Source organism: Muscardinus avellanarius (genome assembly GCF_963383645.1).
Source record: "Muscardinus avellanarius genome assembly, chromosome: 6".
Taxonomy (NCBI): domain Eukaryota; kingdom Metazoa; phylum Chordata; class Mammalia; order Rodentia; family Gliridae; genus Muscardinus; species Muscardinus avellanarius.
The window spans coordinates 28,813,308-28,839,913 of record NC_137791.1 but is presented as its reverse complement, the minus strand read 5'-3'; the positions used below and the strand labels follow the sequence as shown (position 1 = coordinate 28,839,913).

The following is a 26,606-nucleotide window of genomic DNA, read 5'->3' as shown; positions in this document are numbered from 1 at the left end:
GTTCAGGTCCAGGTTTTGCTTTGATCCTTTGCAAACACTGGAGACACAGAAGAGGGCTCGAGGAAGAAGTTGTGCATGGGATTATGTGGAAACTACCCTGCGAGTCCCGGCTGCCAGAGCGGGCCCGGCGCGTCCCCCCCAGCGCAGCCTCGCCCCGGCGGCCCTGAGCGCCCCGCCGCCGAGCCCTCGCCCCGCGGCCCAATGCTCCTCCTCGGGCTTCTCCTGCTGACATCCGCCCTGGCCGGCCAGCCCCGCGGGACTCGGGCTGAGTCCAGCCTGAGCAGCAAGCTCCAGCTCTCCAGCCCCAAGGAGCAGAACGGTGAGTCCCGCCCGCCGCCCGCCCCTGCGCGCTGGGCCCGGCGGCGGCGCCCGGCCTCGCCGCCGGGCTCCGGGGGGAGCTGGAGTCGGCCGGGGCTGCAGCGAGACCCAGAGCCGGGCCGCCGCGGTCCCGAGCCGGGGCGGGCGTCCCGCGCCGTCGGGGCGAGCGATCGCGGCGGGGTCCCGCGGCGCCAGAGTTAGAAGTTCAAGAACTGCGTCTAAAATCCGAAATGAATGAGTCTTGGCGTGTGCAGCTTTACTCGGAGTTGTGTTTGCGTGTGGGGTATGTGTGTGGGGGGGACTTCAGGAAGTGTATCAACCGCATTAATTGAAAACACTCGAGGTGGAAAGATATCAATTAATCAATAAGTAGATAAATATAGAGGTCAAGAGGCTGTGTGGACGTTCTTAGGAGAAATGGGAAAAAAGTACTTTTCTTGTGCTCTACTTTTTTTTTTTTTTTTTAAACGTGCCTTTGTGCTCCGAAGCCCTATTTCGGGTGGTGTGTTTTTTTGTATGTGTTAGTGAATGACTGCTATTTTGTGTGTGCTGGAAACGACTTAATCCTGCATAGGAAATGAGAATTACTTTCAGCTTTCAAGTGTACCTGAAATGTTTAGAAAACTCTCAAATGCAAGTTCCCCTGGGCTGGGATTGCACAGAGCTGGAGAAAGGCTCCTTTCATAAAGCCAGGGAAGCTTCGGGGTGTGTAATTTGCTTAGCCTCTGAACCCCATACGATTTACATCATTCAATTTCTAAACTCTCTTTTTCTTGATCTACCATTATGAAGTCATTTTTGAGAATCCTTTGTGAATAGAAATTGTATCCTGCACATGAAACCACAATGTCAGTGCAGGCTGTCTAAAATTGGAATATTAAACACTCCTTTTACAAGTGGTGGCTCTGTTATTTGGAAAAAAGTGCACATGCTTCCCTGCTCTGTGCCATCTGTTTACAACGCAGGGATGCAATCACTTCTCCAGCCAGGTGAGAGGAGCACAGACAGCACACCTGGGGCAGCAGAATGAAGTGGGCGCTACTTTTAAGTCAGGGTGACTTTACTAATGGGGGTGTTTCCGAGCTTCGACTCTACCTTTGAACTGTACAGAGTGCTCACCTTTAAGAAAGCACAGAATGTTTTAGAGTACAAAAACAGGTAAAGTAGATATTCCTGGGATGTTATTTGTATTCGTGGCGTGTGCACCAAGACTTAGAATCACATTTATCAGCCACTATTAATGTGATTGCTTCTTGCAACTTGCTAATGAGATGGCACATGGCACCTGCAGGCTCTTTGACCTGCTGATCAAAGGGCAGCCTAAGGATCTACCCCTAGTCACTGGACCTGCAGCAGCCAGGAGAGGTGATCAAAGGAGCCAGAGCACCAGATGTACCTGGCAGGAAGGAGAGCAGACCAACCTTTGTTCTGTTTTATGCAAAATAAGTATCCCCTTCAAAATATTGCTTCTGACCAGAGGAGTCTCCATTATGACCATAGCGCACAATATTCCTGGCTTCCCTTTTGTGTCTCTTATTGTTTCAGTCGCATATCATGTCTCCTCCTGCCATGTCTTGGCATCTCCTGGATTCCCTTGCTACCTGTGCCTCTCTCTCTCCTCTCTTTGTCGCTGTCTCTTGCGATCTGCATGCAAGCATCCCTTTGCAATGGGCTCCAGAGCTTTCAGGCAGCCTCCAGTCCTTGGCCACTTTGCCCAGTGGGTTCACACCCTCAGAAGAGATGAGCTCAGTAAGCCAGCCACATACATTCTGTTGCCATCTGGGGCTGGACCATTTCCATTCCTAAGATCCATGATGCTAAAAATAGCCTGGCAGTTTCCTAATCTGTGGGCAGAGGATTGGGCTATGTTTAGCTCCTGGACAGTTGGCGGCAGGAAGTTAACTAGAAGTAGAACTACTCACCTTGTAGTTTTTAGCCTAAGGAGAAATGGAGCCGGCAGGCGCTAGGGGGCAATATAGAGCTATTTTTCCTGCACATGCTCAGGTTGATTTTTTATGCTTCATGAAGGTTCCAGGATTTGAGGATAACAGGTGGGTACTGAAGAAGATCCCCTGGAATGTGGCCGGATTTACTGGAATAACAACGTCTTCTTTTTCCTCTTCTTCAACTTGAAACAATTGCATTCCCTTTTGGGGGTACTTTTTGGCGCTTGTATTTAGTTAAGGTTCATTTTTGATTGTCTATTGCTCCCTGGGTTTTGATGATTACTTTTGTAAGTGCAGACTCTCCCTGAGGAGACCACGTGGAAAACGCCACAGGGCCCAGTGTTTGCCTTGTATCCTTTTGTGAATGTTCTTCCCTGTGCTAAATAGGACATGTCCAAGTGGATAGGCTGTGATTGTAAGAGCTCTCCTCTGCTCTTAAGGGTTCCTGCCCATGACACTCCTACTCCTGAGTAGCTCAAACTCTCAGATGATGTTTGGTCAGTCGGATTACTAGGCCTCTTCAATTTCATATTAGATTGGTGTCATAAATGAAATCGATTACTATAGTTTTGCCATTGCCAATGCTAAGTATCTGAATTTAGATGGGTATATGTGGATGTAATTAAAAATTAGAGACAATGTCATTTACCTTATTATCACTTCTCTGGATTTTGACCTAATACAGGATTACAACTCTTGTCACTTTGCTGTAAAAATGGCTTTATCTTATAATAATATATGTTGCCTTTTGTAGTATTGGCTACTGAGCCTGGGGCTTCACACATACTAGGCATGTGCTCTACTTCTGAGCTACCGCCCCCCAACCCTGATTCTTCCTTCTAAAACTTATTTTAAAACTGAGCACTCACATGTAAAACAAGGCTCTTCTGATTTAAGGGAAGCGATAAAAAGAGCACTTATTTGTTTTGAAGGCTTCTGGCTGGGTGTCTTTGGGAAAATATTAATATCAATGGGTATGCATTTTAGATGGTAATGTCTGACATGAAATGATTAAGTTCTGGGATGGTGCTTCTGAGTTGAAGTGGAAGGAATTATACGTGCTCATAAACAAGACAAAACAAAGCTTATTTTGTCCTTTGCATGTAGCCCAAGTCAATGACCATCTCAGAGTTGTTAGAATAATGCATCTCCTACCTTGTGTCATTGGTGAGTTTAATTCACCCATAACTTGAAACATTCTTCTTTTCATATTTTCATTATAATTTGAGTGGGAATTTGCCTCTATTACTTAGCATTAGTCATATGGTCATTCATTATTTTATGTGCCCTCTTCTTTAAGGGCTTTTTCTGGCCTGTGGGACAATCAACTTTGGGAACCATGGCCCCCTGGCATGCCTGTTTGCCTGCGTCGTGTGTTAATTTTCAGCCCTCCCTTTTTAGTGCCAGCCCTCTCTTCCTGTAGCTTCCAGTGTGTCCACCCCCAAGTCCCCACTCATTTTAGGTGGCAACTTCAAGGCTCTTTCATTAGTGAATAGATAATCAGATCTTTAGAATAGTCCAGCACTTAAAGCTCTGACTGAGGGCTAAGGGGACTTTCCTGCAAGTTAGTCCATAAGTTTTAGTGCTTGCTTGACCTTTGAGACATTAATTTTTGTTATTTAGAGGCTTTCTTTTTAAAAACTTCCTCCTAGTTTTCTGCTCTGTTTGAGAGTGTTGGGGAAGTTGAATAAAGTACCATTATGTAATGATGAATTTTGTTTTTTACAATAGTGATTAAAAAAATCTTATATGGTAATTTTTTTCTCCCTACCAACTGTTATCTTCTGTATTTAATCTGATATGCTTTATATTTAACTCTAAACCATGTTCAGAAGGTATGAAAGGTCTGGAGAAAATTTCAGGGACTAGTGTGTAATTTGTTAATTACTTGTAAATAGATATTAGAACCCCACATTAAGCCCTCCCCAGGAGTGCCATCCTATTAAGCTTTGTCTTATGTACCCAAATTTAGATTTGATACTAGGGATTGAACCCACGGACAATCTACCTCAAGCTACATCTCTATCCCTATTTTATCTCACTGAGTTGCTCAGGGTTTTGCTGAGTTTTGGAGGCTGGCTGAGAACTTGTAATCTTCCTGTCTCAGCCTCTCAAGTACTGGGATTTTCCTCCACCATTTTCTCCAACTGATTTTATATTATTTTTTTTCAAATTTCCTTCTCCTTTCTTCAACTAAGCTGTTCAGTGTTCAATTTTCAGTTGTTATGGTGGAGTACTTACTACCATACCGACTGTTAAAATATTGAACTATTTCCAGTGGTTGAAAAGGAGCTAATGCCACTCCTCCAGGACAGATGGACTGACTTTCCCAAGCTGCAATGCCTGGCTTAACTCAGAGCCTCTGGACACTTCTTCATCTGGCTGTCTCCATCCTGACTGACCAGTGTTCCTGCCACACTGAGACCTAAGCATTCTGCCACTTTTAGCTGTGGACAGTTTGGTTCATATTGGCGGTTCAAACTCCTATCTCTTCTCCTCCCTTTTAGGCAGCTCAGGTACAGCCCACGACTGGAAGGAGCTGGAGTAGGGAATGGATATGACTTCTCTTCAGACTTCTCCCTACTGCTCTTTTCATCCTCACTTCTCAAGGACTGGGCCAGAGAGGAGAGGTGGTGTGGTAGACATGGTGCCCAGGGCATGGGATGCAATGCTGGTTGGTTTATTTCTGCTGTCTGGCTTGCCAGCCACTTTTACGTGGTCATGACTTCCTGTCATCTATATGAAATGGATCACCTTCTCAAAGAGGTCTTTTTTTTTTTTTTTTTTTTTTTTTTGATACTGCAGACTTTGCCTAGGGGCATTCCACCTCCAAGTTATACCCCTAGCCCTTTTTATTTTTTTGTTTGGAAACAGGATCTTGCTAGGTTGTTAAGAGTCTCACTATGTTGCTGAGGCTGTCTTCAAGCCTTTGATCCTCTTGTCTCAGAATCACAGAGGTTTTTTTTTATCATTCAAAGTCACCTCTTGGTCTTATCATGGTTAATTAATTGCACAGCACCACTCTTTGATATTTCTATTTTTCTTTCTCTTTCTCTCTCTTTCTTTCTTTTGCGTTTGAAAACAGGGACATTCTGACATTCAACCTTCTAGTTACTCCCCCAGCTCTTTTTATTTTTTATTTTGGAACAGCATCTCACTGAGTTGCTGAGGTTGTCCTCAAACCTGTGGTTCTCCTTGCTTAGCCTCACAAGTACCAAGATTGCAGGTGTATGTACACCATTATACCTGGCTTCCTGTTGTTTCTTAATGCTTATATTGTATACTTATCCTCCCTATTCCTACTAAGTCTCGAGAGCATGGGCCTTGTCTGACTTGCCTTCTGCAGGAGCTAAAACACCAGGGACAGAAAGGCATACAGTATGTGTCTAGTAAATGCCCACTGGGTGGTTTTGAATGGAGTGCTCTATTAAAGTAAGACTATGATGTTCATAGTAACTGCAGGCTATCTCTGAAGGTGTCAGCTTTATATTAGAGTTTCCACATTGTTGGACCTTATTCATAAGAAGATAAACTTGGTAGAAATGGGATGTGCCAATCAGGGCACTATTTTATAATCTTGGTAACCATATTATGTTACCCTGTGAGCGTGTACCAACCAACCACTGGGTTCTATCTCCAGTACCACACACACACACACAAAGAAGAATATATCAGGTATAGCAGGATGTTTCAGAGAATGTTGGCAACAATACCATAGAAATTAATACATAATTATATCTAGTGAACTCAAGAAACAGCTTATTCTTCTGAGTGGAGTTAGTGATTTTAAATATTGTTTGTATTATATAGGATATTTTATTTGAAGGTTAACATTTCTCTTCAAGGTAAAGAGCATCTGAAAATAAATTCATAATGATGGACTGTGATGGATTGGAATGGTTTGCCTAAAACTATAGGTTAGCCTTTTAAAAATTTAATTTGTGAAGTTCCTAAATCTGAAAACAAAAAGCTAAAATTTAGATAATAATAATTATATTCATCATTAAAGCCAAATTTTTCACAGTGAGATTTTTCAGCATTAACTCATGTCATTTTTTTCCTTTAGGAGAATACATTTTAAATTTAGGTTAGCTAATTTTATCTGTCCAGTATACTTTCATTAGATTTTTTGTGTCATCTTCAAAAGGTTGTTTCTGGTCCCCTGGTGACTATACTATTTCCTTCTTGGACATTTCTCCTGTGTTTAAACCAAACCATCCTTTGTCAGGCTGACTTCACTAATTTTGCTTTCTTGGTGTTCTGCATAATTACTCTTATTTCCAAGCGATGATGTTTTGAACTTGGCCTTACACATCTAAAATAATAGTTGAGTCATTTTCAATCAGTTGTGTTGGGTTATTTGAGGTTTTGGGGGGTCAGAGGCAAAGTGGAAGTCTGGTTCCTAGAGGGAAACCAACACCTCCAAACTGCATAAGGCACACTGGTGTAAATGCAGGGGTACATATTTGCATTGCTGCTCTGTACATGACACTGATAAACCAGTGAGAGACACTAGGAAGGACTTAGAAGTGGCAATATTTATTTATTTATTTATTTATTTATTTATTCGTTCATTTATCTATTTGGTGGTACTGGGGTTCCTGGAAGCCCTTCTACTTCCAGGCTACACTCCCAGATCTATTTTTACATTTTTATTTGGAAACAGGGTCTCCTAATCCAGTGCGCGAGGCTGGCTTCGAACCTGCGCGATCCTCCTGTCTTCGCCTCCCAAGCGCGGGGATTACAAGCGTGCGCCACCACGCCCGGCAGAAGTGGCAATATTTAGATGCATTCTTTGGGAGTAGTTGGATGGGTCACATGTGTCTACATGAGCTTGGAGTTTTGCAGAGCTTAATGATTCCCCAGGATTGCCTGTTAGGTGCCTCATTTGTTCTTAGTGTTTGCAGATAGTATACAGTTTATCTACAAACATCCCCACGAGGTATTCAGAAAAGCAAGAAGCTTAGCTAAGTTCCCACAGCTGGTAAATATTTCAACCAGGGGCTGACTTCAAGCCAGGACTGAGAGCCACGTGCCTCTTCCTTTATAAGTCAGATGGTCTAATGTTTTATTAGAACATTGCTTTCATTCAGCAAATATTTATGAGCATGTGCTGTATGCTAAAGCTCTGCCTTGGTGCTGGGTACATGAAGAAGATGTAGCCCTTGGCCTTGAAAGCTCAGTGTGAGAATTCCAGATCCACCCTTCACCTGGTGATCTATTAGTTTTGTGCTCAAAATTCTATGGGAGCACAGGGTATCCCATTTCATTTTAAAAAATTCTCTGTGGGTTTACTGAATGGTCGATTTTGCCTGAACAGGAAGATCAAGAAGAAAACTTCAACAGAGAGGAGGTGACTTAGTTTGAAATGAGTTTTTGATTGAAAAAGAGGAAGACATTCTACATAGAGGGAATAGGCTGAACGAAAGAACACAGGCACAGAGAGGCCTGTCATGGAGCAGAGACAAGAAGACTCCAGAGTGGAAAGGGCTAGAGATGTCTGGGGCTTCTGTACTTGAAGGCCCCGATGCTCTCTGAAATGTGTGCTTCCTTGCTCAGGGTAGGGCTGGCAGTAAACAGAACAAAAGAAAACGTTGTCTTACGTTTAAGATTCAGTCAAAACCCATTGTTTTCATTTACTTTCTAAGAGGCATACAATAACACAGTTCTGTTTTGGCATGTGTAGTTTGCTTCTTGCTGGAATTTTCCTTCAGTCCTGGCTTGCTTGGAAGTTCTGGACAGGTGAAAAGGGAAGGCTGTGTGGCCTCCGTTGCTTGCACATAATGCTGTGAGCCTGTGTTCAAGTCACTCCATATTGTAAGCACAGAACTTCATTCACAAATTGGATGGCCTGCAGGACAAGGCTCCTGGGAACAGAAAACTGATAAAAGGAAGGTAGCTTCCAGCACACTGAATTAGCATAATGATAATTTTATTCTGCAATGGAAACAACAGCCTTAACATATTTAAGGGAGAGGACTTCAAGTTTAGTGTAATATTAATTCCTCTGAGGTTACTTTACATTGAGTCACTGCCTCCTTTCTCCAGTGAGGTCCTGACTAGTCCTTTGCATGCGTACAATATTTTGTGATATTTGAGGATTTGAAATGATTGAACTCTGTGGGTGGATGTGCTAAGTTGATGCCATGCCATTTTCTTAAGCTATACTGTTTGAGTTCTAGAAAACCCTTGTTCATGGCAGATACTATTTTAAGCATTTCAGTGTTTGCAAGATAGAGGTAGGCTTCTATGATTAATATGCTTCGCTGACCATTGCACCCGCCCTTGGAGTCACTACAAAGATGAGAACCTATCAACAACAGACTTTAAACTCATGTGGTACTTATCTCATGTTGTTTCTGGCAGTTATTTTTTGCTCGCTATTTATAAGGACATCTGTCTTTATCAGTCATATTATTTATTTTTTCCCCACTAGGGAATGAATCACAGCTTGCTTCCAATACTGCCACACATATTCATAATCTGGATTCATTAACAATGCAAATTGGGAATCATTAAAGCATTCTAGCTTCTTTTTCTGTGGCAGTAGGCAATGTTTAAAGTGAGTGTACTAAGAAGGAACTTTTGCTTCAAAAATGTTAACAAATGAGAAGAGCCACCAAGTGTCGCAGGCTTGTAATCCCTGTACTTGGGAGGCTGACACTGGAGGATTGCAGGTTCACAGCTGAGGCTTTCCACAACCTAGTGAGACCCTATTTCAAAATAAAAAATAGGGTTAAGGGTATAACTTGGAGGTAGAATGTCCCTGGGTTCAATCCCCAGGAACAAAAACAAAAACAAAAACAAAACAAAGAAAAGAAATAAATTTTGAGTTTCTTACTGGGTTTGAAGAGATGGGTGATGGTTACTGTGCATTTCTGATGTATCATGCTTTAAACCAAGATGTAGTTTGTATTCATCATCATTGTTAGAGCTATAATCAAAAAGACTTGACTACGTAGCTTAGAGGAAGGAAAGTTTATTAGGTCAGGGTTTCAGGGTTCAGTCAATGTGAGGTCGGGGACATGCTTGTGGGAAGCAGAGAAAGAGAGAGTACAAGCCTTCCCTTCCACATCCTGGAGTCTGGAAGCAATTGAGGGAAGGAGGGAGAAGTGGAGGTACCATATGTAATCCCCAAGGCTGCAGCCCCAGGGGCCCTTTCTCCAACCACACCCTACCAGCTCAGTCTACCATCCAGATAAATTCTTTTCCATAGATTTATCTACCACTGAGATTACAACTGTCATGAATTAACTATATCAACCCTGAATATTAATAAATAAACTCTTTAGGGGATATCTAACTATAACATGGTGACAGGTAAAGTACAGATTGTTTAAGAACAGGGAAAACACCATAACTCCACAGTGACTTAAAGTGTGACTTTTCGTTAGATTACCCCTTCAAAGGGCAGATAAAATTTCACCTGGGGGCTGGAAATGGAGCACAGTGGAAGAGTGTGTGTTTTGCATGGCGAGTGCCCTGGGTTTGATTTTCAGCACCAAAATAAAAAAAAATAAATAAAAGTTTGGCTGGGTTTCTGGTGGATATGTGAATAGCATAAAAACAAGAAGGATAATCCTGGTATGAAAAACACGATCTCTGCATCCATAGGCAGAGGTGGGGTACCCTAGATGCAGACCTCCTCTGCTGGAAATATGTTGATGTTGTTGATAATAAAAGTATTAAGGGATACTGACTTTATTTATGAACAAAAGCACACTATTTATTGAGCTCTATGTGAAAATGAATTGCCCCTACCATAAAAGAAACTAGACCTTATGGGTTCACATAGATCTTTGCTTTGTGTTGGTCACCAACACAAAAGTGTCTTGAATGCAGAAATCTAAAAATAGCAGTGTTTTCCAAGTCAGAATCTGGCCAGAATATTGAGAGATTCTGAGTCTAGAAATCTAATTGATAAAAAGTAACTCTTTAGAAAGTGGTTTTCATGAGAATATTAGCAGACTTACGGATTAAAGCCAGGATTAAGAATGTAAAATTAGAAATTAAATCATCTCTCTGCTTTTAAAATAAAAATGTTTTTCTTCCTGGTAGAAAATTTATTTTTAATCTGTACCGATAACTTTTAATAGGTATCAGTTGGGCACCCCATTAAACTAACTGCTTTAAAATGGCTTCCTTTTAAAACTAACATTTACATCCTAGGAAATCAATTAGGATGTCTGGATTTCACATTTCCCGTGCAATCTTCCTTTGCAGTCATTTCTGAATGATTAACCTACCATAGCAAAACACTTCGAGGTGCAAATCTTCTGGAAGAAGTGCAAATGCTATACTTTTACTTGGAAAAATGGAAAAATTGAACATATTTACTATACCTGCTGAGCATTTAAAACTGCATAAAGCACAGGAAATACTTTTGGTGCATGGGAATGTGTGGTGCTTCCAAACTACAAACATTGTTCTGAACATGGTCCCCGGTAGTGGTGAATTATATGAGACCACGTCCATCTAAGGAAGGCTTGTTTAACAACTTGTGGTTCTGGGGCTCATTCAAACACTCTTAAACAAAATAAAGGGAATGGATGTAATAACTTCTTTATGGAAAGGCTATAAAAAGCTACAGGGCCATGTAAACAAATTGGGTCATTTACTAGATGTTTAAGTGATAGATTTGCAGTCCCAATTCAGGGATATGTATTATGTTTTATAGGATCGTGTCTATATTCTACCTTGAGAATGAGGTTGCAAACTCTTGTGTTTGTTGTTTATTTTTGGCTAGTACATTGAACCCAATCTTGTGCAGCTTGAAAATACAACTAAAATTTTGACCATGCACATTTATGTTCACCTTTGAAAAATGGCTAGAATCCCATGTGTGAAAAGTTGAATTGACCTGAATTTTAGTAGCACTGGGTTTTGTTCAAGGAAAATATGATGATTGAAATTGAAATTTTCCTTCTGGGCTCAGACATGTCTAAACTAATTGTAAAATAATTGTTCTGGCTTACAAGGGTAGACTCATAACTACAACTATGTAAAGTAGAAATCCAACAACAGTTATGATTTACAGTTGCTGTAACTCTGCCCATTTTGTAATAAAACCACTATTATAACCAACCTCATGTGACATTCATTTGTCTTGCTAGAGAACTAGACAATACATTCTATTCCAAATTGTCTTGCTTTTAGGAGAGCCATTTTATTGCATTAGGATACCAATTTACCTTTTCTGAAATTGGGCATCAGGGTTGTGCCAGAATAGTCCAATAAAGTGAAATTTGTTGGGTGGAAATATGAAAATCTGTGGTGCTACCCATTAGTGGAGATGACCATTGCGAACAAAAGCCAGAAATAAATTTTGAAATTGAAGTGAGTAAAGGCTGCTAAATGTCTATGTTGATACCGTAACATTTCTTTATTCTGGAACTTCTCTGGATCCTGGTTGGCTCATGTGGTCTTAAAGGAAGTGATTGTGTAAGAAATCCTTAAAATCAATGAGCTTTTCTAAGTTTTAAAAATGGATGGCATCATACCATACCGGCAACTTTTAAGTGTTGCCGCTGGAAGTTTGGCAGCAGAGAAAACTGCTGCAGCTTCAGAGGTTTAAAAAACAACAGACAATGGCAGATATTATAGTTTCTGCATACAGTTACTTGCTATTTCCTTTTCTTTTTCTTTTTCCTTTTTTAAATGAGTAACTTAGGGCTAGACAGCATTCAGTCTATGAAAAAACTTAAAATCTTCCTTTAAATTGGATTCTTTGTCATCCTGAAAGCAACAGTTTACATCTTTGTGCCTTAGGTACTTATTTAGTACCTTTATATAGTTAGTTGTTTATTATCTAAATAAAACCCCTTTGATTTAGGTGTATACCACAAATTGACAAAAGTTCCTGCCTGAAATTGTGAGGTGCTGTAGAAGATTCAAAGTTGAATTAGACTCTGTGTTAGTTTTCTGTCACTGTATCAAGTGCCTGAGACACCTCAGGAAGATTAAAGACTTATTTTGGCCCCTGGTTCTGCAGGGTCTAGTCTATGACTGGGTGGCCCCATTGCTTTTAAGCCTCTGGTGTTGATGGTGGTGGTAGGGTATAGCATATCATGGTTGAAGCACATGGCTGAGCAAAACTACCTATATTATGACCCAAAAATGAAGGATGGGGGGAGGGGGAGGGGAAAAGGCTGGAGTTCCACTGTCCCCTTCAAGTGCATGTCTCCAGTGATCTAATTTCTTCCCAATAAGCTCCGCCTCTTAAAAATTCCACTAATTCCCATCAAGGCTGTTCTCGGGACCAAGCCTTCAACACATGGACTTTGGAGGGACTTGAGGTCTGAGGTATAGCAGACTGGGTTGCTGCCTCCAGGTAGTTAAAAGAGAAGATAAGATAGGGAGATAAGGACTATAAAGAGTAGAATGGGATGTGGTGTTCAGTGTGCATTTGAAGAAAGGTGGGGTTAGAGCTTAAGCCATTTGATGAGGCTGAGGAAAGTTGTTTGGGTTGAGGTATATTCTGAACAAAACGGTCTGGTAAGACGAGCAGCACGTGTACCTGCAGAATGAAAGGTGGGGGGACTTGGGGAGATGAGAACTCGGTGAGGAATTACACAAGGAAGTGTGGGAAATTCATGCAGTCTCAAGTGGTTTGTTTTGGCAGTGATTTCAGAAATAGATTCAGTGGGAGGTTTGTTGGGCATAGAAGGCACAAAAGGAAGCACATCTGTGTGTTATCAGCTACCCAGGTTGCCACAGGGTGAATTAAATCTGCTTTTTGATGGATGATTCAGGGAGAGGCAGAATAAATGGCACCAAAAAGGGAAGAATGAAGATAGAAAGCAAAGGAAATTGCACATGAATTTCCTTGCATGAAGGAGGCAGCAGAGGAAAAATAAATTGGTAAACCTAACAAAAAGGGCCTTGATGAACCAAGCATGGTGGCGCATGCTTGTAAACCCAGTACTTTGGAGGCTGAGACAGGAGGATTACAAGTTCAAAGCCAGCCTTGGCATCTTAGAGAGGCTCTCAGCAACCTAGTGAGACCCTTCTTTCAAGTAAGAATACAAAAAGAAGAAATAAAATTGAGTGAGCGGGTAGCTTGGAGGTAAAATACCCCTGGTTTTGATCCCTAGGACCAAAATAAATAAATAAATAAATAAATAAATAAATAAGAAAAGAAAAGAAAAAGAAAAGAGAAGGCCTGGAGGCACTTAGTAGAGGACAAGGAGAGAAAGATAATTGAATTTGGCCCATAGTATAAAAGATAACAGCGATTCAAGAATATGAGGACTAGTGTATAGCTGATGATTTTTTAATGTTGAGAGAAACAGAAAATTTCATTGTAACAGGGATGCAGGTAGAGGAATAGTTATGGTAGAAAGTGGGGAAGGGAGGTGTCACATATATAAAAGGAGGAAAATGATTTCTTTCTTGACTAGTTTTGGGGGTTTGGGGAAGAATCAAAAAAGAGGAAAAAGTTAAATACCTAACAAGAAAAAAAACTTGTGGCTGTAAATATTCTTGTGCTGTTGCTACTTGAATACGGGTAAGAAAAAATGGAGACCATTAGGCAGTGTGTTGAATGACTGTTGTCAGAGCTGGGCTCACCTGGTAGGGAAGTGGGAACTGGGTTTTGGAAGGAGTGAGTCTTGAGATGTTGACAAAGTGGGGGAGTGAGGGGAGGCAGGGTGAATTCCTAGCAGTGGAGCTGGAGAAACCCCTAGAATGATATTTTTAGTCCAACCTGATAACTATAGTAGAGATACAATCAATATGAAAGGAAGGATAACACAATAAATGTTTGAGGTCAGCCATCCACAGAGATACTTAGATGATAAATGGGATGTGGAGATGGGAAAGCGTGGGGTAGGTGGGCAAAGGAGATTCATGAATGCAGTGGGCAGGAAGGGACCTTTATGGGGAGAAGAGTGAAAATGGAAGAATGCATGTGAAAAAGGTACCTCTAAACCTGAGTTAGCAAGGACTTTCAACTTTTCAAAAGAATCAGAGATTAACAAAGCACGGTGGAAATTCAAATTAGATGACCAACTTGAATATTTTACTTTACCTTTCTGGGTCTGATGTCATTGCTCATGTTATCTCAGAAACCAGAAAAGGCTGGGGAAAGCACCACAAAGCTGCTTGGCTTCTGCTGTGAAGGGTGTAGTGTCTGTTGGATGCACCACTCAGTTTTCCACAGCCTGTTTTGTGTGAACATTGTAGGACAGGGATTGTATGTGCCTAGATTATGGGGAGGCTGACTTTATGTTTCTGCAATCACTGGGAACATGTCCATATAACTCTTCTTGATGGAAACTTGACTTCATTTACATTGCTTCTTTATTTTTTCCAGTGGAGGAAATATTTCCTAATCCAGGGTACATATCCCCCAAGACTATGGGGGATCACTCTTAAGTGATAGAGTTTTATAGTAACTTCCAATAGAAATACCAGAACAGTTGAGAAATGAGAGTGCCCATGCCTTGGAATAATTAAAACTCTAAGCTAGGTGTGGTGGTACTCAGCTGTAATCTCTCAGTACATAGGAGACTGAAATAGCTGGATCACAGGTTTGAGGCCAGTCTCAGCAACTTAGTCTCTGTTTTAAAATTATAAAATAGGCTTGAGGTGTAGCTCAGAAGCAGAATGCCCCTGAGCTTAATACCCAGTAACAAAACAAAACATCAGAATGTGAGAGGCTTGGATCTCTTCCCCCTGACCCAGGCCTGCGTGGGTCTGGATTCTGGCATGGGAAAGGTTTATGGAGGGCATCGAGGGGTTGAGAACCAACAGTGTCTGAGGGTTCCTAAAACAGCTTCTGGCCATTTCCCGTGATAATCTGCACGTGGGAGACATCTACGTCACTCTCACCTATGTTTTGAAGTCTGAGTCCTATTGGGCATCCAGTAGCATGTCTGCTAGAAAACTGTATAATTCTCATATTTTGGCTTGCTCTTAGCACTGTGAGTTTGAAAAAAACAGCTCAAAACTGGTAGGTTTTGTTCTGTATTCCTTCACAAAAATTCACAATGTATAACACAGTAAACAAAAGAAGCCCAGAATTATTATCAAACTAATAAGTGAATATAAACACTTCTATTTTTAGGTAAAGTAGATTTTAGGTTTTTAATTTCTGCATTCTCATGGTCATTATCCCAAGATGGGTGCTGGTTACCTGCAACCTTAACTGTGGCAGAAGTGTTTTTATTCTTCCTCCCATTTTCTGGCTTTCCCCATGCTCTCTCACGCCTACTGCATCATATAGAGGAGGTTAATTCCAGATGATCTTTCCACAGTGGAGTCTGTTAGTTTCTCCTCCCGTCAAGGGTGAATGGTGCCTCTCCAATGGGAATGCACTCACAGACCACCTGGGGAGTCTATTAAATCCAGGTTCTGAGTTTGCGGGTCTCTGTGGGGCCCACGAGTGTGTAGTTGAACAAGCAAGCTCCCGGGTGATGCTTGTGCTGTTGGCCTGAGGACCAGAGCTGGAGTAACAAGAGTCTGCCTTGCTTTCCCAAGGTCTACTGGGACCTCCTCCCAGTCTTAGATCTGCACTTCCAGACTCCAAGCCATTGCCATTGTAACTCCTGGAATCAAGAAATCATGTCAGATAGACACCAAGTGTCTTTTGTTCTAATGCCCTTGTCATATTTGCAGTCAGGCAAACAAAATGTGTTATTTGTGTTATTGTTGTTCCTAATCAGTGTGGTCTGCAATACATTAGACATAGAGTCTTGAAGTCCCAAAGTTGGGAATTCCACCCCTCGGGGTCTAGGAGATGCTGACATGATCCAGGGGAAGGGCAGTAGTAGCCTCTGGTGCAATTGGAGAGTGTTGAAAAATAAGGGGGTGGTGGAAGTGTTCACAGGGAACTGAGTAATTATTTTTTTTTTCTGAAAAGAGTGCAGCAAGTCAGTAAATTTGGAATTTTATGCTTAGAATGCTGACGGAACCCAAGAATATTCTACTTCAGGGCAAGAAAGCCTTCTCATTTAAGTTGGGTCTTGAAGGATCATAAGGACTTCAGAAAAGGAGAAAGTTCTGAGTAGCAGGCATAGAGTTGTGAGACAGCACAGTCTATTTGAAACCACTGCTTTCTGGTGGGAAATAAGATTGGAAATTATTTGTTAGATCTGAAAGGCTGTGTTGGACATGCTGAGGGCTGTGTGCAGTTGCGTCCCTAAGATGGTAGGGCAGCATGGATGATTCAGTTGATAGATAATGTGCAGCTTTCTCTCATAGTTCCTAAAGCCTGTCTTTCTTCTTCTGTTAGGTCTTTCACCTACAAGTGCTTTCTACATTGGATTTCCATGACTTTGTGTCGCTTATTGTCCATAACTTTCAAGTGTCAGAAAGTAAAATGGTGATTAATCTTTAGCATAGAGCCCACTGGATGGTAGATCTTTTAAGTGAAAAGAAAATAGGCCACTTAAACCCCAACACAGGCTGTTCTGTGGTAGTGCTGGCATATGGGATCATAAGTCATCCTCAATGGTCTTTAGATGAGTCATATGCTTTATTTCACAACCAAAAGATGCAACTAATGTCTGGCTTTATTTTGAGGAACTAAAAGGGGATACACAGGAGGGCCTCAAACTTTCTGCTTAGACTAAGTAAAATTAATGTACAAAGGACGTGATGGGCAAATTATAATGATGACTGCTTAGAATGTTATTTCCTCAACCCCAAACAGAAATGTATCATTTCCAGGAAAATTATTTTTAAACTGAGAACTTTATGATAAATTTTATTGCAGTCACTTTATTATAGAGTATAGCATGACTGTCAAAAGCCCGTTTTTAATAATCTTAACTTATTTTTGTATTTAATTATTTTCCCCCTTTGTTTTTTTTTTCTTGCTAACATGAAATATAATTTATTGGCCTTCTTATTTTTAGTTTGTTTTTCTTTTTGTGCATTGAGATTTTTAGATTGACAACTCTGATTTATCCCCTGGATGGCAAAGTCTGAAAAAGTACATTTTTTCAAAGCCACTCAAAGGATACATTTTTTTTTTTAGAAAGCCAGTTTTCTTAGTTCTGATCATATGAGATTATGGGCAAGTAGTCCTTAGTTCTGGCATCTGGACAAAACAGAAGCAGACCCTGGAGAGAGAGTTCAGAATTCATGGCAGGAAGCACATGTTCAGTATGCCAATATTTATGGTGTCACAACAAAATTAAAACCATACTCTCTGCTATTTACACAAGTATGGTGCCCAGACTCAGTGTGTTTATGCCCATGTTCCTCAGTAAATTTCAGGCAGTACAAATGTTGGACGCATACGAGACGGGGGCATTTGTTTTCACATTCATTTTATTTCTCTGTGAGGGTGAGTCTATTGTCGCTTAGATTACTTTTTGAAGTCAGCTAGAATTAGAAGGAAAGACATTTAGCAGGGATGAAGGCTGGCTGTGTATATGCACATGAACTGTGTTCAGGCAATTCCATCTGCTTTTATTAATTCCTTAGTGAGGGCTAGTTAATTATTCATTATTGATAGTCAACATAGACTACTTCTTAGATGGATTCTTCTAAAATATATATACATACATACACACATATACACACATATATATATGTGTATATATAAATATATATACATATAAATATAATATAAATATAAATAAATATACATATATAAATATATATTTATATATGTATATAAATATACATATATATAAATATATATACATATACATATAAATACATATACATATATATGTATATATAAAATATATATGCATATATATATATATATATACACACACACACATACACATATATATTTGTGTCTTACTCATGCTCTTAGACAGCTTGAGTTTCACCCTGTTGGGAAGGACCAGACACACATACTTTTGGTAAGAAGACATATTTTATGTCTTTTTATGGCAATTTTTAAAGTATTACCATCTGGTAAATCTTTCAGAACAATGAAATGTCAGAAGCATTGTTGTGAGTACATCTTTTTTTTTCTCTTCTTTACAAGACAAAGGCATCTAGTAATATAAGTTATAATAACACTATTATGCCCTTGTATAGTAATGTAAGTGAGGAAAATGATACCAAATGCAGTGATATTATTAGAAGCTGGTTCTGTATAAAATAGCGTATCCCATTTGCTGGGGGCTGGAGGGGGTTGACATTTACATGTGAGCACATTCTTGGTGAGTCTTTTTTAAGTCCTTAATTCTCCCAGACTCCTTCTGATGCTCCCTTAGTGCATTCTAGAAAACTCCCTGGGTAGTAACCAGGTGGCTGAGTGTCTTTTAGTGGGGTGGCTATTTGATTTGGCCCTTTGAGAGATGGTCCTGAAACTCAGTGCCAAGTGAAAGTTTTTTTTTGTTTTGTTTTTTGTTTTAAACAGTTGGTGCCTGAAAGTGAGGACCTTTGTGCAAGGAGGGAAGCTTTCTCACTTGGAGGATAAAAGAAGAGTTTTTAAGAGTAATTCCTATGTGAGCAAATAAATAGATCTTGAATATGTAAATGCTTTTACTTACTGGATAGAATCCAAGATACTTAAGAAGTCACTTTTTTTTTAGTTTAGTAATTTAAACATTGTGCTTTGGCTTCTTGTTTATACTTCAAACATTTTATTATTAAGGTTTTCCCTCGCATTTACATAAACGACAAAAATCAGCATTTTTTCCTCTATAAATAATTGTCCACAACACAGATAAAAAGACAGTAAACTTTCCTGTACCATTCTTTACAGACTAATTAATCGGTGTTCTTTATGCCCAAGAATTTGAAAAGAATTACAGAGTTTTCATTGATCTTATGACTGTCTCTCTCTCTCTCTCTCTCTCTCTCTCTCTCTCTCTCTCATTCTCTCTCTCTTTCTTTCTCTATAGTGGGTACACAGTAGTTCTGTGCTACACCCCCAGCTTTTTTTATTTTTCTTTTTTTATTTTGAAACAGGGTCTTGCTAAGTTGCTGAGGCTGGCATCCAACCTGTGATCTTCCTGTTTCAGCCTCCCAAACACTAGGATTATGGCATGCAGCACCATTCTTAGCTTTTCTATATAATTTTGGGATTGAAAAAAAAATCACCTTACAGATTTCTCTGGGTGTTTAAGTCCAGTGTGTATTAATAAACAGCACTAAGGACATTCCGTTGGTATTTATCAGAATGTGTAGGGAGATCACTGGCTTTTGCAGACCATTACTGGATACATTTATTGTCTGTTTAGTGCTAGGAATCTCATCTAACTGGAAGTGTCTTGAGCTCCAAGAATTTTCTTCTGTTGTTTTACATGCTAGTCTAGCTGACAAAATCAATTTTCATATTTGTGTGTGATTTAGATCTTTGTGCTGTACCAAGTTAAAGAATAGCTCATATCTTAAAAAACATTAATAGATTTAATTTCCATGTTGTCAATAATCTCAGTGAATAACAAAAATACACTTGCATCAAAATGTTCTTTAAGGACATCTCTCTGATTTTCTACATACTGTTAAATATTGATATCTTCTTTATAACTTAATGACAACAAATGAGTATTAGCATTTCCTAGGAAACTTGGCAGTCTTCTCCTATGTCTGTATTTAATCACTAACCTCTCCTTTAGGATAACTTCATCAGTATTTTGTGACTTGGCACTCTTTGTTTCTGAGTATTTCATGAGCCTTCTGTTTGTTTAAGTCCAAAAAAGATGTTGGTAGAGTCAGATATTTAGCAAGAGCACTAGAAAAAATACTTGCTTAAGTGAAGTATGGGATATTCTTAAATTTAGCAAATTAATTTTTGCTGAATACATTGTCTTATGCTATAGACAGGGCATATTTTATTTTATTTCAGTGAACACGGTAAAAGGAGTTATAATCTTAATACAAAAATATGACTAATGATTGTAATTTTACCAATTTTGGGGAAGGAAATCTACAACAGAAGACTAATTCTGGGGAAGAGCAGATTTTTTTCCTTATCTGTGTAGGCATTTCAGTGGAAGGCTTTTTGCCCCTAAAATTTATGCTCGCCAGGGTTTTTACATATGGAACCTACTGGGGACTAAGTCTATCTGTGGACTTAGGAAAGATTTTATTTGATCCCTGTGCAGTGTGCCTTCCATAGAAAGTACATATTTTCATTTTTTGGATAATTCTTTTACCCTGGAGAGGTGATACAAGCTTGTAATCCCAGTACCTGGGAGGCTGAAACAGGAGGATGGCAGGTTCATGGACAGTCTCAGCTACTTAGCAAGGCCCTCTATAACTTAGTGAGACTCTGTTTCAAAATAAAGAGTAAAAAATAGGGCTGAGAGTATAGCTCAGAGGTAGAATGCCCCTGGGTTCAACCACCCGTACACAAACAAACAAACAAAAACCTCTTACTAGTACATTGAAATTATATATCATAGTGTGTTCAGAATTTTAATCCTTTTAACCAAATGAAGTGTGGGACTCCAGGCTCAGGTTTTACTTAAATTGAGAAGTATGTTTCACCTTTTGGCTAGCATAGCGTCACAGCTTAAGGAGGGCTCTGGAATAGAGGCAGGGGGTGTGCTCCTTTCACCCTCCTAGGCCCAGCTTAAGGTATTGGATGGATCAATATCTTGACCTTGAACCTGAGACCCACTTGGAGCCCATCTTAAACTCGTGCCCTGGGTCAATCATAGGGGAAAACAGCCCTTTCATCAGACTGCTTAGTTAACAAAAGCCTTGAGTACCCCACAATCTATTAACCATAACATGCATGGCTAATAGTAATCTCAGAATTAAAAAAAGCTGGTGCTGGCATTTTCACAAGAAACATCAATATAGTTCATTCCCTTTAAACTATTCGCTCATGTTGATGTAGAGGAAATGAAACCTTACAAGGAAATCTGATTTAATAAACCCACTAATAACTATGTTGCTTTGTACTTATTTGGAAGAAAACTTCATTGTGTAAAGTCACTGAAAACTAAGATCTCTGGGCTGGGCTGAAATATTTGTTGTTGCCATGAGAGACTTATTTTTCCTTTCCCCTCATTTATCTTCAGTGCCTACAACCACTTATAGCCACTTAGCAATTCAATAGTTATAAATATTTTAGAAATCTATGTATTTGTGAGTGTAAATTTTTCCTAATATAATACTGCTTTAAAATAGCTTATTACATCATGGGAAAGTGGTACAAAATTTTTTTCCTATCTCTTACATTTAGTAGCTAGGGCCTGCAAACTAAATTGACAAAACAAAACAAAACAAAACCCAAAACAAAACCCAAAACAAAAACAACTCCTCTGAAACAGCATTAAATAGAGAGAAATAAGGATTTTATGATTTTTTTTTTTTACATAAGCTGGGGCATCACAGAGAATACATGAAAATCTAAAGAAGTGGTTAGGCACATAGTTCTATATACCATTTTGATAAAGGATATTAATTCTGAAGAGGGCACTAGAAAAAAGAAAGGGGTTTGGACTTCTGTGGCTGATTGTTTTGAGAAAGTGACTAGGAAAGGTATGGGAAAATTAATGCTAGATAAGGGTTATCTTAATAAGGTCTGTTTGTACAGAGTCATCTTGGTACTGCCATTCTCTCTCTAGTGATAAGGGACAGTGTCCTTATCCTACGTGGGGGTTTGCCCCTTTCACAGAGGGACATTTATGTCCTATTTTAGTTACTGAACAGTGAACAGAGAACTTTTCCCACAGTATACATTCTCAGTATATCCTTGTGCTAAAGCAGCATATTTGAGGATGGTGTGTTCTGGACTCCCCTTCATAACCACTGGTTAAGATGACTTCTTCTGTAGCAAACACTGCCTATAAGAAGCCTTCTATGAAGGGATGGTATTGGTTGGGCCTGCAGGTACTTGTTTGTGAAGCTACTTTTATTTGCTGGTTTGCTGCTTCTTATTTCTCTTCCTGAAGGCAAAGCATAAAGTTACAAGTAATATGTGAGCTGGTTTGTAAGGGCTTCTGCCAGGACTGACCCCGTATCATCTGATATATGTCCTCAAACATGGGGCTTGGGAAGGGGCAAGGGGGAGGCTCTGTTTACTAATCCCCTTCTGTCCTTGATTTCCATAGTCGAAGGGCCACTCCTAGGATACTTAGGGAGGAAGCATGAAGTGTTCTGACTCATTTCATTTTGGCTTAGCACACAATCTAGAAGTCTTGGCTGGGAAGGAATTCCTTCTGGAGCTGCCAGTCTTCCGCCAAACACTTCTCCTCCCTTCTTAGTAGGTAATGCTCTTTGCATAGACATTCTTCTGGGCTTAGCTGCTGTGTAACCTCCTAACCCCTCATTAATAATTTCCTGAGGCCAGTTTGTTATAAAGAAATACTGCCACAAGACAATGTTAGGGTTAGTCGGTGTGTGTGTGCGTGCAAGCATGTGATTAAGTGGATCTTAAGAACCACTTGGGATGGTATTGGTGCGGTAGAGGAAGAAAAGTGGTCATTAGATTCTTTCCCTATAGCTTTGCATGAGAATCCTGGATATCAAACTGAGGTATAAGGTCATGCATGTTTTTAAATCTCTCTCCATTAGTAAAATTAAATGACTTAGTTTTTATTATGCACACACATTTAAATGGTTTTGAGTTTTTAAAAGGATCGTTATGAATCTTGCAAAAGTTTCTTAATATCAAGAAACCAGGGAATAAGTCAATCCCTTTTTGGTCTCTATCCTTTCTTCTTCTGTTTTATTTCCCTTTTCCTAAAGGAATCACCAAGGACACGTTTGGAGATGGGCCTCTGGGTTTCCACTGTCCTGGGCTGTAATTCTTTCTCACCTTTCTCATGTTTCTGTTACACATGCCATTGGTGGGTTTAGCACGGTCCCATGACTGGCCAGTAGAGCAATAAACTTCCCATGAGAAATGCTATGAATTACGCAGGGCTGTCATTACTCACGGGATGCAGGGTAATGATCAAAATGCATTCTCCCTGCGGGAAAATGCCCACAGGCTCTGAAGAGAAAACACAGAGTGAAAAGAGGATTTTGAATACTTGAATGCATGACTCCATAAATATTTCTGTGTATGTCATAAGCAGAGAGTGAAATGCACTAAAACATTCTAAGTATTTTATCTACAAGGGCTAGGAAAGAAGTGATGGTGTTGATACATGCAGTGTTTTCTAAATGTTCTCGATTAAGCTTTATTTCTACTGTACTTGAAACAATGATGTGCTAATTTGTAAGCCTAAATAAGACAGAGGGTTGTGAGGAGCAAGCGTAGGTAGCATTTTCTTCTGATCTAACAGATTGCATCTAAAATACAAGGCTTGCAGGGAAGTATGCCAAATGCTGTGTGCAGGTAGGTTTGTGTCTCTTTTAATCTCATTATGATGTATAATTACAATGCACCAATAAAAATACTTAAAAAAACACCTTAGTGTATTCCTAAAGGTGGCCCTTCAGGGCTAAGCTTTAAGTTGGCTCTACTTTTATCCCATAGACTAGATGTGTACAGTTGAAGCAGTAAGGTCATCACAATTATCTATGTTGTTTTTGGCGCTTTACGAGAAATGCTGTTTTCATAAAACCTAAGAGTTTTGTCTAGGAAGAAAGAAGATAGCTGCCAACATTTGGCACCATGTGGAGGTTTCTTCTTTTTTTAAAATTTAGTGTAGTCTGTTCATCCTGCCCTTTAGCTTTCCAGACCAAGAAAATGTGTTTTTTAATTCTTTTTGTGCACTTGTTGGAAACATCTGTAACTTGCCATTAGGTTGCGCACCATGGGCTTTGTTTATAGACAAGTGTCTGAGATATAAACCATAAAAAACTCCTGCTTTTGCAGCTGTATTTTATAATACACGACCCAAGGTTTCTATTGACTGAGAACTCTCCCACCAGTCATGTTTATTGAGTCTCGAGGATTGGGAAACTGTAAATTGATTTTGCCTACCTACCTAAGTATAATGTATCCATAGACATAGCAGCACCTGTCCCTTACTGAAAGTCTGCAGTACCTGGTTTCAGTGCTCCTTTGGTCTGACCCTGTGGCTGCATGCTCATTGAATCTAAAGTCCAGGACATTATACACTCATTTATTTTGTGATAATCATTTTAAAAAAAATCAAGAATGAAAGCCCTTCAGACTTCAGTTATAAAACATGAGAAAGTTCTATCCTAAGGCATGTGATTTTTGTTTTTGAAAAAATAGTAATTTGTGTCTGCAATATTAAACAAAACTAAAGGGTCAGGTTAAGGGAATAGGGAAAAAATTCTAAAAAAAAAAAAAAACAAAAGTGATGACCTAGCTTTTTTTTTGTTTTACTGTGATTTTAGTTATACTATAATGAAGTATCTAAATAAATAATCAACAAATAAAACAACAAAGAAATATACACAGTAACAAAAACTCTACACTTGTCTGTTTGCTTAGCAAAGGGCTGGGGATGGAACTCCAGGCCTGGTGCATGCTGAGCAAGAGATGGCTGTTAAGTGTCTCTCCCACCTCCTCAATCCTATTTTTTGATGTTTCCTTCATCCTTCATTGACATGTGTTCCTTTGTATGTTTACTTATCATCCCATAGTTCTAATAAAAATCGCTGTCTGTGGAGTTTAGAATCCCTTAAAGTGCATTGAATAGGCCACATCAGGGAAAACTGCCAATTAAAAGAGTTTTAGCCTGGTGTGTTGGCACACAGCTGTAATCGCAGTACTTGGAGGTTGAAGCAGGAGGTCACAGGCTGGAGGCTATCTGGTATTGCTTGGAGGTAGAATGTCCTTTGGTTTAATCCCCAGTACAAAAGAGAGAGGGAAAGAGTGAGGGCAGGGGCGAGAGCGTGCGATAGATATGTTTTGAGTTAGGGAAGTAGATTTGGAGTTCTAAGTAGGGACATAAGTGTTCAAGCAGCCCAAGTCTAACCTATGGTGGGTACATCCCCATGGAGGGTGGTGGTGGCACAACTGTTTATGTAGACGGAACCCCAATAAGAGACAGCTGGTTGGGGGCTGGTGCGCCTCCTGCTAGTTCGTTGCTGCCCTGATCCTTCATGGGTCTACCTCCTAGAGGCCAGGACCCTGAGAGGCCAGGGGGCGAGCTCGGTTGTCTCCTCTGCTAGCCTGTTCTGGTGATGGGATGTTAATTCATTGACACTGCTCTGCTGGGGTATCTGAGCAGTGGTACCCACCATCCAGTTTTCTCAGCATGGAAACTGAGATTACTCGGGCTCTCTGTCTTCTGAAGTCCCATCAAACATTATTTCAAGCATTCTTAAATAACTTGATGATGCCTTTTTATTGTTTTGTTCTGGAAATTTTCAGGGTTAAGAGAGCCTTTAAAATTACAAGAACTTGCCCTGGGACTGATTTAGATATCATCTGGACTAGCCCTCCCCTTCTTGTGTAGTGAGGTCATTCTGTAAGGGTGAAGTCATCTTCTTAGTCATGTGCGTCGCTGGCAGGGACCAGAACTCCGGGCTCACTCAGTCCCAGGCACTGTCTGCCTCATCAGGACCTGCCCTTTATTTTTGTGGTTTTGGTAATAAAGAATTAAAAATTTTCTTTGTAAAAATACAAAGTCTTTCAACAAAAGTTAATAAAAAGTTAGTAATTATTTTAATTGAAAAGAAAAATGAACTTTACTCTGAAGAGGTGAGCTCTTAAGGTACTAGTTTTTACCTTCAGTCACTTTAGAAAAACGAGTTTCCTGTGCCCTCAGAATAGAGAGGTTCTGTTTTTGTTTTTAAAACAATTTTTAATGTCATGCTCATTAAAAGAAGCAGCAGCTGGGTGTGGTGGTGCACGCCTGTTATCCCAGTACTTGGGAGGCCGAGAAAGAAGCATTGTAGGTTTGAGGACAGCCTCAGCAGTGTAAGCAAGTCTCTCAACAACCTAGTGAGAGCATGTTTCAAAACAAAACAACAACAACAAGAAAAATAGATATAAAGGACTGGGGTTATTGCTCAAAGGCAGTATGTCCCTGGGTTCAATCCCCAGTACCAGGAAAAAGAGAAAAAAATATCAATGGATGTTTCATCAGAGGCAAAAATCTTGCTATAAAATACTTGCTAATAACTTGAGTGAAATTTTGTATGGTGTATTGTACAATATTTACATATCCTATGCTTATATGTTTTATCTTTATATATTTTTGTATCTGTGGTTATTTTGTTTACCATATGTTGTAGAACCAGAACTGTTATTTTTGCCTCAATCTGACTGTATATTTCATATTCTAAGGGTTAGATAAGGAAATATTTCAGCATTTCGCGTTTCTTGGTTTTAAAATTATTTCCTCGATACCTTCTCTGTCAGGCATGAATAATATAAATAAGTAATACTTTCTGCCGGGCATGGTGGCACATGCTTGTAATCCCAGCACTTGGGAGGCTGAGACAGGAGGATCGCACAGGTTCGAAGCCAGCCTCAGCTACTGAGTGAGGCTTTCAGCAACTTAGTGAGACCCTGTTTCCAAATCAAAAATAGGTCTGGGAGTA

At 39.9% G+C, this 26,606-nt stretch overlaps 1 protein-coding gene across 1 annotated transcript in view; it reads left to right on the top strand.

Moving 5' to 3' along the window:
• Window positions 1–201: 201 nt before the first annotated feature.
• Window positions 202–26,606, top strand: part of PDGFC (platelet derived growth factor C) — a gene marked incomplete at both ends in the record, with an annotated part of 207,419 nt that continues 181,014 nt past the window's right edge. The window contains one exon of the mRNA XM_080697941.1: window positions 202–319. Coding sequence (XP_080554067.1) covers window positions 202–319 — 118 coding nt within the window. The remainder of the gene's footprint in view (window positions 320–26,606) is intronic.